This window comes from Strix uralensis, chromosome 22 (assembly GCF_047716275.1).
Source record: "Strix uralensis isolate ZFMK-TIS-50842 chromosome 22, bStrUra1, whole genome shotgun sequence".
In the NCBI taxonomy this organism is placed as follows: Eukaryota; Metazoa; Chordata; class Aves; order Strigiformes; family Strigidae; genus Strix; species Strix uralensis.
Window position 1 is genome coordinate 7,703,998 of NC_133993.1, and position 13,251 is coordinate 7,717,248.

Sequence of the window (13,251 nt, forward strand, 5' to 3'; positions counted from 1 at the left end):
ACTGCTTTGAATTGCCTTGCTTCTCCTTTGATCAGAAGAATGAGCTGCAGGTCTTCAGATTCTTGTGAGGTCGCTCTCACATACAAGCATTCTTTTGGGGAAGAAAGCACACTCTTGACATTTGTAATGTTAGCCAGAAAATATGCTTCAGGTTGCCATTTAGGTTTTTAAGAAAAACTGAAGCCTGAGACTGTTTACTGCCTATGTGACATGTGCCTGGCCCAGAGTTACAGCTTGGAAGGACTTAGGTGACTATTACCCAGACTGCCAAGTTTTAGCAGTGATGAGCTGACTTTTAAAGCAAGGGCAATGAGATTCTGAGAGCTGTAATCAATGTAGCTCAGATGATTCTTGTTCTTATTGAACCTGGTTCCTGTATCACAGTTGGAAAATGAGTCTACTGCAGGAGAAAGGAGCTGGCCTTTAAGAGATGTAATGCGTCTTTAAAAGATTTTGGAAATGCATTAGTACTTTGCTTATCTTGCAGGAGATTGGTCCCAGCTGTAATGACAGAAATGAGCTTGCAGTGACATCTGGGTCCTAGACATGGTTAGGTTGCTGACATTTAGCAGTTCTGACTCAATTTACTTCACCAGAATAATGAATGAATTGTGACATTGGCTGTTTTAAAATGATTCCTTAAAAAACGTCAAGTAGTATAATTTTGAATGCACTGACCAAAATTGCAATGCATTAAGATTTTTGGATCTACAACCTATTTTGCAAAGGAAGGGGGTGTGTTAACTGACAAGGAATTCTGTCCTGTGTGTTCATTTGTTACTTTAATTGTTAACTTCATCTACTTTTTGATGTCTGCCATTGGAACAATCACCCCAGGAGTCCTGTTTGAGTTATCAGATCCTCACCACGCTGCCTGCCCATTCCTGAGCTGCTGCTTCGCTGACAACAGTTTTGGCAGAGTCAGAGAATTGCTTTAAAAAAAAAAAAAGTTCATTGTATTTTTTTTGACTGTGTTACAGCGGCGAGTGGAGCAGCCGCTGTATGGGGTAGACGGCAGCACAGCAAAGGAACCGCAGGAGGAACACTCTGCTCTGCCAACGCTGATGTCGGTGATGCTGGCGAAGCAGCGGCTAGAGAATGAGCAGCTGGCACAGAGGGGAGGTGGCCTCTGTTTTACTTTTGTCTCGGTGAGCAGCTCCGAAAAGATTTGAATCCTAAGGGATGTTTCTAGTTAAGGGATGGGGAATTTGAAGCTTTTCTGCTCAAAGACAGTGGTTCAAGTGCAGCCTGGTTTATTGATGACCAAGTCTACCATCTTCTGGTAAGTTCATCTTCCTTGTGAAGAGTTCTAGGTCCCAGGCTCTGCTTGTTTATTCAGATGACGTGAGTTTTAAGTTAACGACTCAAAACCTTATGTAGATCAAAATAATAGCGTCCGAGAGGCTAATCTGATAGATGCGAAAAAGCAAAAGAATGAAGTATAGTCTTGCTGTGAGAAGTGTTTGTTTTGGCCTTGCTTAATCTCAGCTGACATGAATTATATTAAGCTTTTAAAAGCTTTGTCTTTTAGCAGGTTGGGCCAGGCTTCTTGAAAGAAACTGACTCTCTTGTTTTACTGACCTAAATCTCTAGAGCATTCTTAAACCTTAATGTGAAAGTATGGTACCCAGGCCATGCTGCGCCTCCCACGTAAAGATAAGTGTGTCTGCATGGGCATGAGTAATCATGCTGAGGAGTATATAACAATACACTAACTTTCTTTTTACAGGCCCAGCAAGGCAGCCCATCTTCTACCGGATCAGGGAACACTGAGCATTCCTGCACTTCCCAAAAACAGATTTCCATCCAGCACAAACAGTCACAGGTATAGCTCACTAGATGATACATCTCTTGGATGCGAGATTGAAGCTTGATGCAGCTTGTCTTCCACGCCAGAGGGTGCCACTTGTAGTAGACATAATGTTTCCAGTGAAAAGAGCCAGTAGCCCCAACTCAGTCTGTAACCACTGATTGAAGTGAATCACTCTGAACTTTGTTCCTTATCCTGTAAAGGATGCTTTCAGTTGCTGCTCCTGGAGTTTGCTCAGTCTGTTACTGAGGCTTTTCTGTGTCAGCACTGTGGGCAGTTCTTCAGCTCTGTGCGAATGTGCTCGGGAGAGGAACACCTGTTTCAGTTCTGTTGTGTCCTGAATGTTCTTCCTCTCTCTGTAAGTGAAGACGTGACGGAAACCTGAGTGATAGTTGTGAATGCCTCTATTCAAGCGCTGGGTCATGGGTGCATCCACACTGTTACAGTACAAATATCCACAGTCTAGCTGAAAGTTCTTTGACCTCTGCAGAGTACACCCACGGAATAGTTTGTCCTGTCAAGGTGGAACATGATGTGTTCCTGACAGTGCTTCTCAGCAACTTCCCTGGCCTGGAGTCAAGAAGAGGAGTATCTCTTTTGACTGTACTGCTGTGGTTTTGGTGCCTTCTAAATTGTTAAGATTCTTCTTGTGGCTTTATGGCAAGATGTACTTTTAGCTGTGTCATCATCTTCCGTTGCTTATAAGGATGTTCAGCTTTATCTGCAATGCACCTTGCTTCTTTCTTCTCCAAGCCCGCTTTTAATCTTTTGATTTTCATCTCTGATTTCTCTGTGACTGATGCTTCCCTTGAGTGATTTTTAAACAATCAGTTTTGTGTCAATCATTTTTCTCACATCAGTCTGTGTCAGATTATTTTATTGCTGGGGGAAGCTCATTCTCCATTTCCCCAGCAGGTGGTACAAGTTCTTTGTACATGAAGGACAGCAATTCTACCTCTGGAGATACGTACTGGCTTAAATCTCTGAGCTCTTTTGCATCACTAGGGTCACATTTGTTGTCGTATCATTAAAATGCTGATCTGTGAAGATCCCTGTTTCTTGCTAGTGCATGGAGAGTTCTTGTGTGAGAATGATGCCATAACTCAAGAACCTGCCAGAGATAACCTTTCAATCTTTGCTGTCCCAACACCCATGCTTAAAATAGTGGTCCCACCTGGAGTGAGCAAGATGTTTTTATTCTCTCCTGTGCTCAACATACCAACAAGGTCCATCTTCTTTGAAAAGGGTTGTCAGAGCATGCTTTCTGCCATTGCTTAGCTTCATGATGTTCTCCAGAGGTTTAGATGTAGCATACACTTAAGGCAAAGAATCCAGGAAGCTGCTTGGCTGCGTAATGAGGACATGTATACATTCTTGTTTTTGCCTTCCAAACCTGCTTGGAGTTGATAGGGTTAAAAAAAAACCTTCAGTGATTTCAAGTTTGAATCATTTCTGGCAATGACAAAAGCAAGACAGCATGAGCATGATTTTCTTAGCATTTTCAGTCAGTGCTTGGGCCCTCCAAGCGCTCTGAGGCAAGGTGAGTTGTGATGAAGTCGCATGTAAGAGCATGCATCCTGAAACATGACTTCATCTGACACAGCGCGAGCATGTCTGTGCGTCTGGCAAAATGACATAACAGTCACTAAAGAAGCTTTCTGCTGCTTGGCTGAGTGGCTGCAGCCTAGGTTTTCAACAGCCAGCCTTCTCGTTGCCTTCAGTGACAAAAACTTTTGTTGCACGTGCTTCCTGCAGGCTGTCAGGAAGCACAAACCAAGTGGAGGCAGGAGTGAGGTGACCTGCCCAGGCCTCCTCTTTGTCTTTTGGGATTTAGGCTCATCTTGCTTGATGTGCAGTGCTGGCAGGTGTTCTTTTTGATCTTTCCCATACTGAGCATATGTAGAGAAGCAACAGTCAGCCAAGTTTGTCTCTTACTTCATGGTGTTAGCTTCCAGGCAAGCCTGAAATTTGGAGAACAGTTATATAACAACTCCACAGGTAAGTCTTTGCTAACTCTTCTCAGAACCAGGGTAGTTGCTTGCTAGCCATAAATGTGAAATCTGTGTATGCAGTCATGGAGAGAGACTCCCTTGTGTTGACTTGGGTATTTTAGATGTTGTGTTCATGCGCATACTGACTTCCCCTTCCCCATCCATTAATGACAGTGCTGAGATGAAAATATTCCTACTGCTAGAGAATATAGTATATGTCTTTTGCCTTCTGTTCCTGGGTATAACTCTTATTTCACTGGTGAAGGTGTTTGAGATGTGCTGCGCCCCATAAAACTTTTCAAATAGGTTTCACTCAAGAACCAGAAAGCACCTGTTCCTAGTGGGCACTAATACATCAGTTTGTCAGAAACGAAGGCTTGTGCCTAATACTCCTGCTGTCAATCTGTTGTATTATTTTAAAATGAAGACCTGTGTTTTCTGTCAAGACCACCTTAGAACCCACAGGTGTTGTCTTTTGTCTATCAGGTGATTGTCTGTGCCCATGAAAGATCTCATAAATTTGATACTCCAGCTGAGGGTTGAGATTTGGTGGTTTTCTTCTTAAGCCTTTTTCCTGTACAAGCTATGTTTCACTGCAGGAAGGGACAGTGAATGTCAGAGATCACCGAGGAGTGGGCAGAACTCAATTATAAAAACAAAATTTTCAGAACACACAGGGTATTGTAGCCCTCTATGTGTTACCAGCTTGTGTTCTCCAGAGCAGCTTTGTGCTAGCTGACTGAACCTCCTATGCTGGAGGAGCCCACCATGCAATAAGAAAATGAAGAATGGAGAAAGTTCTTCCCCCGGCTGCTAGAATGCAAGGGATCAGTTCCTTCTTAAGCCTAACTTTTCAGATCAGCGGGGGTTACACTGTGATGTTACGTGCTGACTATCTGAAATATCATCTGTTTTTCTTAAATGTGGTTTATGGTGATTTTTCCCTACAGTCTGACCTCACAATGGAAAAAATATCTGCACTAGAAAACAGTAAGAATTCTGACTTGGAGAAGAAGGAGGGGAGGATAGATGACTTATTAAGAGTAAGTATTTAAAGTGGGACAACCCTTGTAAAAGCTATTTAAAGATACCTAGAATGCATGTGCCAGCTAGGCTGCAGAGCAGGATTTTGTATACCGTTTCTAGAACCAACACTCGTAAGGTAAAACAAATCCGGTTATCCCTTACTTGCAAGATAATTGTCTGGCTTGTAGGTACTCTGTTTGGGCCTGCTGGAATCCACAAGCAGTGTAGCAGTGACTGTGGCTCTACAGTGCAGAGCCGTCGTAGCTCAGGTGTTTGTGTCCTCAGCAGTGTTGTTGGCCTTTCTTTGATCTGTTGCACGCTTGTGTATTTTGCTAGCTAACCTAAGATGTTTCTTTGCAGAATTATTCCCCTCTTCTAAGTACTGAGGAGCTGACTCTGCTTTTTGTTTAGCAGCATGTTCAGTAGCCTCTCAGTAGACAGGGCAGTTGTATTCTGAAATGCTCGTTCATGAGAGTCGGTGACACATATAGAGATGAGGAGAACATCTTTTGGTCAAACAAAAAGGATAAAGCTTCTCTTAACTCATTAGTATTCTTCAGTAAAAGATAAATACGTTTAAATCAAGGACCTTGTCTTAATGGAGGAGTTCTAATTGACTTAGCTTTCATCAGCTGGAGAGGCGAGGCATCTCTTGTGAAGTGTTGAAAAGGATTAGAAAACATTAAAGGGAGAAGAGGGAAGGCTCTCTGTGTTTGTGTGTGTTTGGTCTCAGCACCTAAAAATGCTAAGACGGGCTTGTAGAGACATACACAGCGGCACATGTGGGTTTGTGGAAAACAATCCATGAGCAGGAAATAGATTTTCTTTTTTCTTTAACTGTTCACTGTTTAATCGGAAGCCAGGCTATTGGTTGGAAGGGGGATGGTTAAGTTTAACTTTTTATCAATGAAAACGGTCGCACATAAAATACTGCTGTACGCTGTGGTGGTGTTAAAAACAGCAGCTGTTGCTGGGAGCAGTCTGTATGGCAGGGCTGATGGATAGTAACTCGAACAAGAATTTAATTGAAAGTGCAGAGGGAGTTACCCCATCCTTTTCCTCTGCCAGTATTGTGGCTAAAGAGGGAGGATAGTCCAGGGATGACTAAGCTGTTTTGAGACTTGGTAGCTGTGGCAAGGTCTTAAATGTTCAAAAAAAAAAAAAAAAAGCCTTGTGCTTGTGTTTCTTTGTACCTTAGTTCCTTACATGTAAACCAGGATAACAGCACTTCCCTGTTCTAGAGGGGTATTAAGATTTGAGTGGGTTAAGAATTGAAGAGCTTGGCTTAGATGTTTTGCTAAGAGGAACCTGGTCGGGTGTTTTTTCTTTTTTTTTTTTTTTTTTTTATCCTGCTGGTTTGCTTACTTTAATCTGATCCTTAGAGCTACCTGGAGAACCTTCTTCCTAGGCAATGCTTAGTTTGGCTCTTTGAATGGTTTAAAGTTAAAGGCTTTTCTTCTCTGTTCGCTTTTAGGCCAACTGCGATTTGAGACGGCAGATAGATGAACAGCAAAAGATGCTGGAGAAGTACAAGGAGCGGTTGAATAGATGTGTAACGATGAGCAAGAAGCTTCTTATAGAAAAGGTGAGCAGGGAACTTTCCACATCTCTGCAGTCACAGTTCATGTCCTTGAAAACTTCTCTGTCATTTTTTGAGCAGTGAAAACCTGTTCCTGTTGCTTTAGTGGTAAAAGACAACAGGAATTCTGTCTTGAATTATTTCCCTGCAAATAGGAACGTAATCCTAAGACTGAAATGGTTCAGAATGTTTTGGTTTCTTTGGTACTTTTCACAGTCCCAAAGTGTGTGATCTCCCTTGCTTAAGTGGAATAGCCTGGGCTCTAAATGCAGCAGGCATTACTTGATTTGGAAACTCGTACGCCTGAAAAGCAACATTGTCCAGCTATGGCAATGCAAGAGCAGCACCCCATTGTGCCCTGAAATTGCCAGATATGCTCTGTGACATGGGCAAGTGATTCAGACCTTTCCTTCTTTCACGTGGCAAAGTTGGAGGTTGTTGCTTTGTGTAATGCTCAAAACAGCACATTAAAGACACTGGGGAAAGTGCCAGGCTGCTGTTTACCAGCGTCCAACTTGCTTCAGTGTTGACAGATTTCCTGATGGTCAAACAATGTGGGGGTCTGATTGCTCTTTCACCTGTTGGCCAATTCCATCTATTGTTTGTGGGCACTGGATGGGCAAAACTACCAGGGTGCTGGCCAGTACATGCAGTCTGTTTGAGCTGACTTTGTCACAGAGCTGATTGTTCTTGGCTGAATGGGACTCCCCTTTCTGGGAGGATTTGTAACTCTGGGCTAGGCATTAGGCAGACCTGGCATTTGGATAGGTGGTGTGTAGCTCCAGGGAGGAGCTTTGCTGGTTCATCTTTAATCCTAACTGACTGAAACTTTGCTGCTCTCATCTCAGGCCTTGGAAGTTTCCTCTTACTTAACGGAAACACCCTGTGACAGACACCACCACCAGTTTTTATGCATGTTGGTGACCTAACTGAGATTGTGTCACTTCTGGAAGTGGTGCAAGTCTAGAACTGAGCTGGCTGATCACTGTTATCTTAGTCTTAACAGTAATTCAGGGTGCATTTTCTTCCTTTGTCTCCTGTTTGAGTGAATAAGGGCCTGATCAGAGCCATGTCTGGGGTCAAGCTCAGCTACTGATACAAAGGGAAAGTTCTAATCCTACTGCTAGACTGATTTCAACTGATGATAGAATGGGTGACCTGCCCAAGCAGTAATGGGGGAGGAAAGGTGAGGCTGAAATGGCAGAAAGGAGGCAAACAAACGCCCGTCAGACCAGAGTGAAGCACCAGTAATAATGTGATCAGTGGTTTTCAGCTGGGTTTCAGATCGGCAGTACTGAAACAATGGAAAGTGGTAAGAATTGGTAGTGATTTAAAACACAGCACAGCTCGTAGCTGCTAATTTATGGTTTATATTTTTACATGTGTTTTATTTTGCTTTCAGTCAAAACAGGAGAAGATGGCATGCAGAGATAAGAGCATGCAGGATCGATTGAGGCTAGGTCACTTCACTACGGTGCGGCACGGGGCGTCTTTCACCGAGCAGTGGACAGATGGCTACGCCTTCCAGAACCTCATCAAGTGAGGACAGAGTTGTCTTTAAGTTCAGAGGCAGAGACTGAAAAACTGAGCAGTTGTGTGTGATGTCTTGCATGTCAAAATGTGAGAATGGTGCGACTGATGCATGAAAGGATCAGTCAGGAACTCAGCTGCTGACAATGGGGAACGTTTTTGCATTGAAGTGAGAAATATGTTTCCACTTAAACCTCCGGAGACTTGAACTGGAATCAAATCGTTTGAGTTGGCCTCTGGGTTGGAAAGCAGTAGGCTGCCCAGTTGGATATTCTGAGTGCACCTACCTGGCTGCGCAGTGCTCAGAGTGGAGGGCTGGACCAAGTCCTCACGTGTATCATGAGTCAGTCAATTGGATTTGCATACCTGCATATTTTAGTCAAGGAAGGTTAATTAGCTGCTTTTTTTTTTTTTAAAGTAGAAAGTAGAGAAGCTTAAAAGAGAAATCCATACTATTTAACTTTTTTTTGCCTCCTGGTAACAGTGATCAAAGGGGCTGCAGAAACCTGGAAATGAAGATCAGAGACCCTTTTATGCAGCATGTTAATGGAAATATCCAGTCAATTCCCACCTGGCCTAGACCTTTAAGTAGGACTTGGCAAATTAATTGCATTAGAGAGAGCTGTGTGTGATCCTTTAAAATCATATCACTTCTCTGTAGTCTTGATAGGGAGGTGCAGCTCTTGTTAGGCACAGATTAAGAACTTTATAATTCTTCCTTAGTTTGTGCTGTAAGACATGGAAGAAATACTTATGGAATATTTACCTGCAGTCTTAGTCTTATAAGTGAATTAAGTATGTAAATGCTCATTTAGCCTTGAAATTTCAAGAGTGCTTTTTATCACTGTAAAGTGTTTTAAGATAGTCTTTTTATCTCGGAGGAGAGACTGTTTTCTTAGTGACATTGGGAATGGTGTTGGTTATATTTCAGGGAACTAAGGATAGTTTAAGTGTACCATTGAAGTATAAAGATTCTTTCTCAGACAGTGCCAGACTTCAGGAATAGTTTTAACAGGGAAGTCTGATATTTAGAACAGAGCCTTCTAGGAAATAGTGTGTGGAAAGTTAGAGACTTACCATGGATCCCTGAGTTTTCCATGAGGTTAGCAGCTCCTTGGTTTTGGATATCCTCTGCATGAATAAAACCTTTCACTTACTGAAAGGTTTCTGTGGGCCAGGAAAAGAATCCCCTTTTATGTAAAAATACCTTTAAAAATCTGAGTCATAATGTTTGGCACATCCCCCTTTTCTGTACAAAAATATTTTGTTACTAATCTTACAAGTACAACTGATTTGAAATTCATTGCTCCAATCTGTTAAGAACAGATGCTGAAGACAACCACGTACATACCATTAGTTATCTGCTTCATGCTTTTTCTACTCTCTTCTTTCCAGGCAACAGGAAAGGATAAATTCCCAGCGGGAAGAAATAGAAAGACAACGAAAAATGTTAGCAAAACGGAAGCCACCTGCAATGGGACAGACCCCTCCTGCAAGCAATGAGCAGAAGCAGCGCAAGAACAAGACCAATGGAGCAGAAAATGAAACGTAGGTTACGTGGCCTTCTTGGTGCATTGCAAAGCTGCATGCTTTGATTAGAGCACAAAATATCTACTGGGAAATGGAATCTTGCCCTTGCCTCTAGGCTTCACTCCATGCACAAATGAGTATTGTGGAATTAGCCTGGCATTCAGCAACATCTGGCTGCAGTTCTAAATAGTTTTCATTGGAGTAAAACAAGGATCATTGCTGAGTCCAGACTTTGTATGAGCTTAACTCTTTTTGAATGCAGTAACTTTTTCAGTATTCCCGTTGCATCAGGTTTGAAAAGTGGTGTCTTAGTGTTGCAACTTCAGAATGATTTTGGTATCACTTGTGTGATATGTGGTGCTTTTTTTTTAAGGAAAAAAAATTACACACATTTAGAAACCTTTATTTCCATGTACTTTCTGGTGAGGCTTTTCAAACAAATAATTTGGTATACCGAAGAAAAAAGATGCTCTCTATAAAGACAGTGCATTAAGCATTGACCTGTATCTCCAAAGCAGTCCTTCACAGATGGCTGAGTCAGGGAGATGGAAAGGTAGTTGAAGTGATACTCTTTCTTTTTACAGAAGATTTTTTTTTTTTCCTAACTCTTTTGAAGTTACTGATGCTTCAAGAGTCCTGATGCTGTTAGAGAGGAAAGCTGTGTCTCACAAGAAATTTAGAACATTATTTTTTGGGGAGTTTTTGTGAGTTGGAAATACATTAAGTCAGAGACGTTCCCCAACCTTCTACCAGTTTCCTTTACAGGCTTCATTTTATTGCTGTTGGCTAATACCATAACTCTCAGTGACACTTTTCTTTTTGCACTACTACATCTACTGGGCATGGCTTGACCTCAGAGTTCCTGGATCCTTGTGAATTCTTGGTCTTGACCTTTAAAAGTGCATGTGAAGCAAAAGCTCCCACCGCCTTTTGCAGTCACAGCAGAGATGGCACACTCTGGGTGAATTGTGATATTCAGGGTGCTCTCAGCAACCAGGGCTGTGCCCCCAGATAGGATGCTGGTGCCTGCAGATCAGGTGTATTGTATTGGAGGGCACCATGTGCTTTCTGCAAATAAATAGCTTGAATAGAGACATTTGCCCTTGTTCTGGCCAAGTGAGCTTAAGAAGAACTAATGTCTGTGATATCTAGTGAGCTTCTGCCTGTGTTGTGAGCCTGCCTTGAGGTAATCTGGCTTTACCTGGGTTTGCTAGTAAGGCTTTTTGTGCTACCAGGTCTTTTTCTCTGTGTTTCTTGCTGGTTTGTCATTCTTCACTGATATATTTCAGGGTTTTATCTTTGTGGTTTAGAAGAGCTTCTTGTGGCATTCTTGATAAAAACTGCTTGCCAGTGTATGGATGTGGTTCATGTGGAGTGTTTTAGCTTATGAAAACATTGTTTTTGCAAGTCAGCTGAAGCAGGTGTACTGACTGACTGTTTGCTTAATCATTAGTTATCCTGTAAATGCATTTGTTGGATCGCTGTGTGTCAGGTACAGAATTTTATGGTTTTTTTGCAGGGAGGTTTTTTTCCTTGTGGAATTCTTACAGAGGCTGTCTTTAAGCAAGTTGAATATAAATGTTTCTGAAAGTTGAATGAGGAGCAGACAGCCAAATTCCTTCATTTAGTTTTTGGTTCCTCTTTGGTTCATGGCTGTTGCTGTGTCCTAAAAAGGAGAGGAAGGTCCCATGATGCGAACTTAAACATGTGTTCTCCTGAAACTAGTTTCTAGCCTGTGAATGACAGAAAGATTTTCATTCAGGAAGATTAATCTGCTGAGGCTTTTTGAGGTTTGTAAGGGCAGCTTGGGCAGCCTTAGAGTCTTCAGCTGCACTAGAAGTAGTATATTTCAAGCATGCATCTGTGAAACAGAGCAGTGTTTGTGTTAGAGCCCCCTTGATTTTTGTAATGCTTGCTGCTAACAGGCAGCTATTTTGGGCAGCCTTAGCCTGGTGGTACTCATTACATTTCTTGCTTAACGAGTAGACTGTTGGTGTTCAGCCCTGTATTTCATTTGTGCACACGAATATGTAGAAAGCTTGTTGCTGCTTTATTCAATTGTCTTTTTATTCCTTATACAGAAACACCAGCCAAAAACCTAAATTTTAGGGACAGTCTTTTATATTAGCTGAATCTTAATAAAATTCAGGCTGTCAGGGGGAGGGCGGGGGATGTGTGAATTAACATGCTTTTATATGGAATGAGACAACATGTAAACATCTATCGTACTAGCTGTGCTTTGTATGTATCTTTAATTTGTAATAAGCAGTTCCTTATGGTTGAGATTCTTTCAAAGGGAACTTCGCATGTGAGTTTTGCATTAAATTTATCAACTAACAACTGCTTTAGCACTTATTTCAGCTATGTGGACCCTCTGTGTTACCAACAGTGAAGAGGAATTGGGGCATTTCAAGATGAGCACTTAATCAGCTAAATACTACCTCCTCTCAAGTTACTGTACAGTGAGCCAAGGTCCCACAGCCTGGTGCAGACACAGGACTCGCTCCCCTGTTGAAACTAATTGTGGTATTGATGCTGTGGAGACCTCATACACCACCCTTTGTACTAAGTACTGTGCAGAGCATAACTGCTGCGACAGGAATCCTCCTGGGATACGCGTTGAACTCAATTTAGGTTCAAAAAAGATATGTATATGCTGTCACGTGCATATCTTATTTACAAAGTAAACAGATGCAGTTGATAGGGCTTCGCAGCTTTATGTTCACATGTGTGATGCTGTGAGAAAATTAATACAGTGGTTCATTTTTCTAACCTTAAAGATCTCAGCACATCATTACATTTTGCAAGTGATGGGATCTGTCACTATTTTAGTGTTTTGCCTCCATTCTACATGGCACACTTTAGCTATAAAAACATCAAAAACATTATGAAACTTTTTTTTGACCAGCCACCTAGGATGGAAACTCTGTACATCGTTTACCATCAGGAAAATGGGGATTATTCCACTTACCCCATTGCTTCTCCTAACTACACAGGAGGTCAGAGATATGGTCAGGTGAAGTAACTTTCCCAAGGTTTCCCTGGAAGCCACTTCAAAGAGCCTGAAACAGGAAAAAGTTCTGAATCCAGGTCGTTGCTCTGTTTGGTTCTGTGGCCAGGTGTACTGCTAGTCCCGGAGTGAATAGCAGGGTTGAATTATCCAGCTTTTATGACAAAGAAAAATTTGAAAATGAGTCAGTAAAGAAAACTTTAAACTTAAAAATAAGATATAGAATACTTGTGCTTCAGTGTTCTGCATTTAGTTTATAGTTTAGCTTTCTTTGTTAAAAGTCAGTCACTAGCCTAAATAGGTGTTACGAGGGACTTGGATTTGAAATTAATATGTGCTTTATCAAGGCTTAAGCTTTTGGTCTCCTTTAGATTGATTATTTTAAAAAAATAGATTACAGAGTTTACCTACAATATTTTCTGCCAACTGTTGACATACTTTGCGTAGTTGTCACTTCCAGTGGCGATGTGTATTCTGCAGACTGTTCACTTCATCACAGGCACTGAAACCTAACACACTGGATCTGTCTCTTCTCCGCAGGTTAACGTTAGCAGAGTACCATGAACAGGAAGAAATCTTCAAACTCCGACTAGGTCATCTTAAAAAGGTAAGAACTAACTGAAGAAAAGGCTTTTAGGTGGGCTTTTGAGTAGAGATCACTACTGTTTGTTTGATAATTGAGAGGTTTTTTTGTTGCTTGAAAGGGATGGCCAGGATTTTGTAATAATTTTTTTCCAGGGCAGTGGTATTCAGGAAGGATGTTCTTTGCTTCAGT

At 41.8% G+C, this 13,251-nt stretch overlaps 1 protein-coding gene across 7 annotated transcripts in view; it reads left to right on the top strand.

Moving 5' to 3' along the window:
- The window catches only part of TLK2 (tousled like kinase 2), a 44,254-nt gene that overhangs the window by 17,761 nt on the left and 13,242 nt on the right, over nucleotides 1-13,251 (top strand). For 5 of the 7 annotated variants that reach the window (XM_074892514.1, XM_074892515.1, XM_074892517.1 and 2 more), the window contains 7 exons: nucleotides 981-1,148; nucleotides 1,730-1,825; nucleotides 4,752-4,844; nucleotides 6,302-6,412; nucleotides 7,809-7,945; nucleotides 9,332-9,484; nucleotides 13,017-13,083. In XM_074892514.1, the coding sequence (XP_074748615.1) occupies nucleotides 981-1,148; nucleotides 1,730-1,825; nucleotides 4,752-4,844; nucleotides 6,302-6,412; nucleotides 7,809-7,945; nucleotides 9,332-9,484; nucleotides 13,017-13,083 (825 nt within the window). The remainder of the gene's footprint in view (nucleotides 1-980; nucleotides 1,149-1,729; nucleotides 1,826-4,751; nucleotides 4,845-6,301; nucleotides 6,413-7,808; nucleotides 7,946-9,331; nucleotides 9,485-13,016; nucleotides 13,084-13,251) is intronic. The other 2 variants (XM_074892519.1, XM_074892520.1) reach the window with 2 other exon arrangements.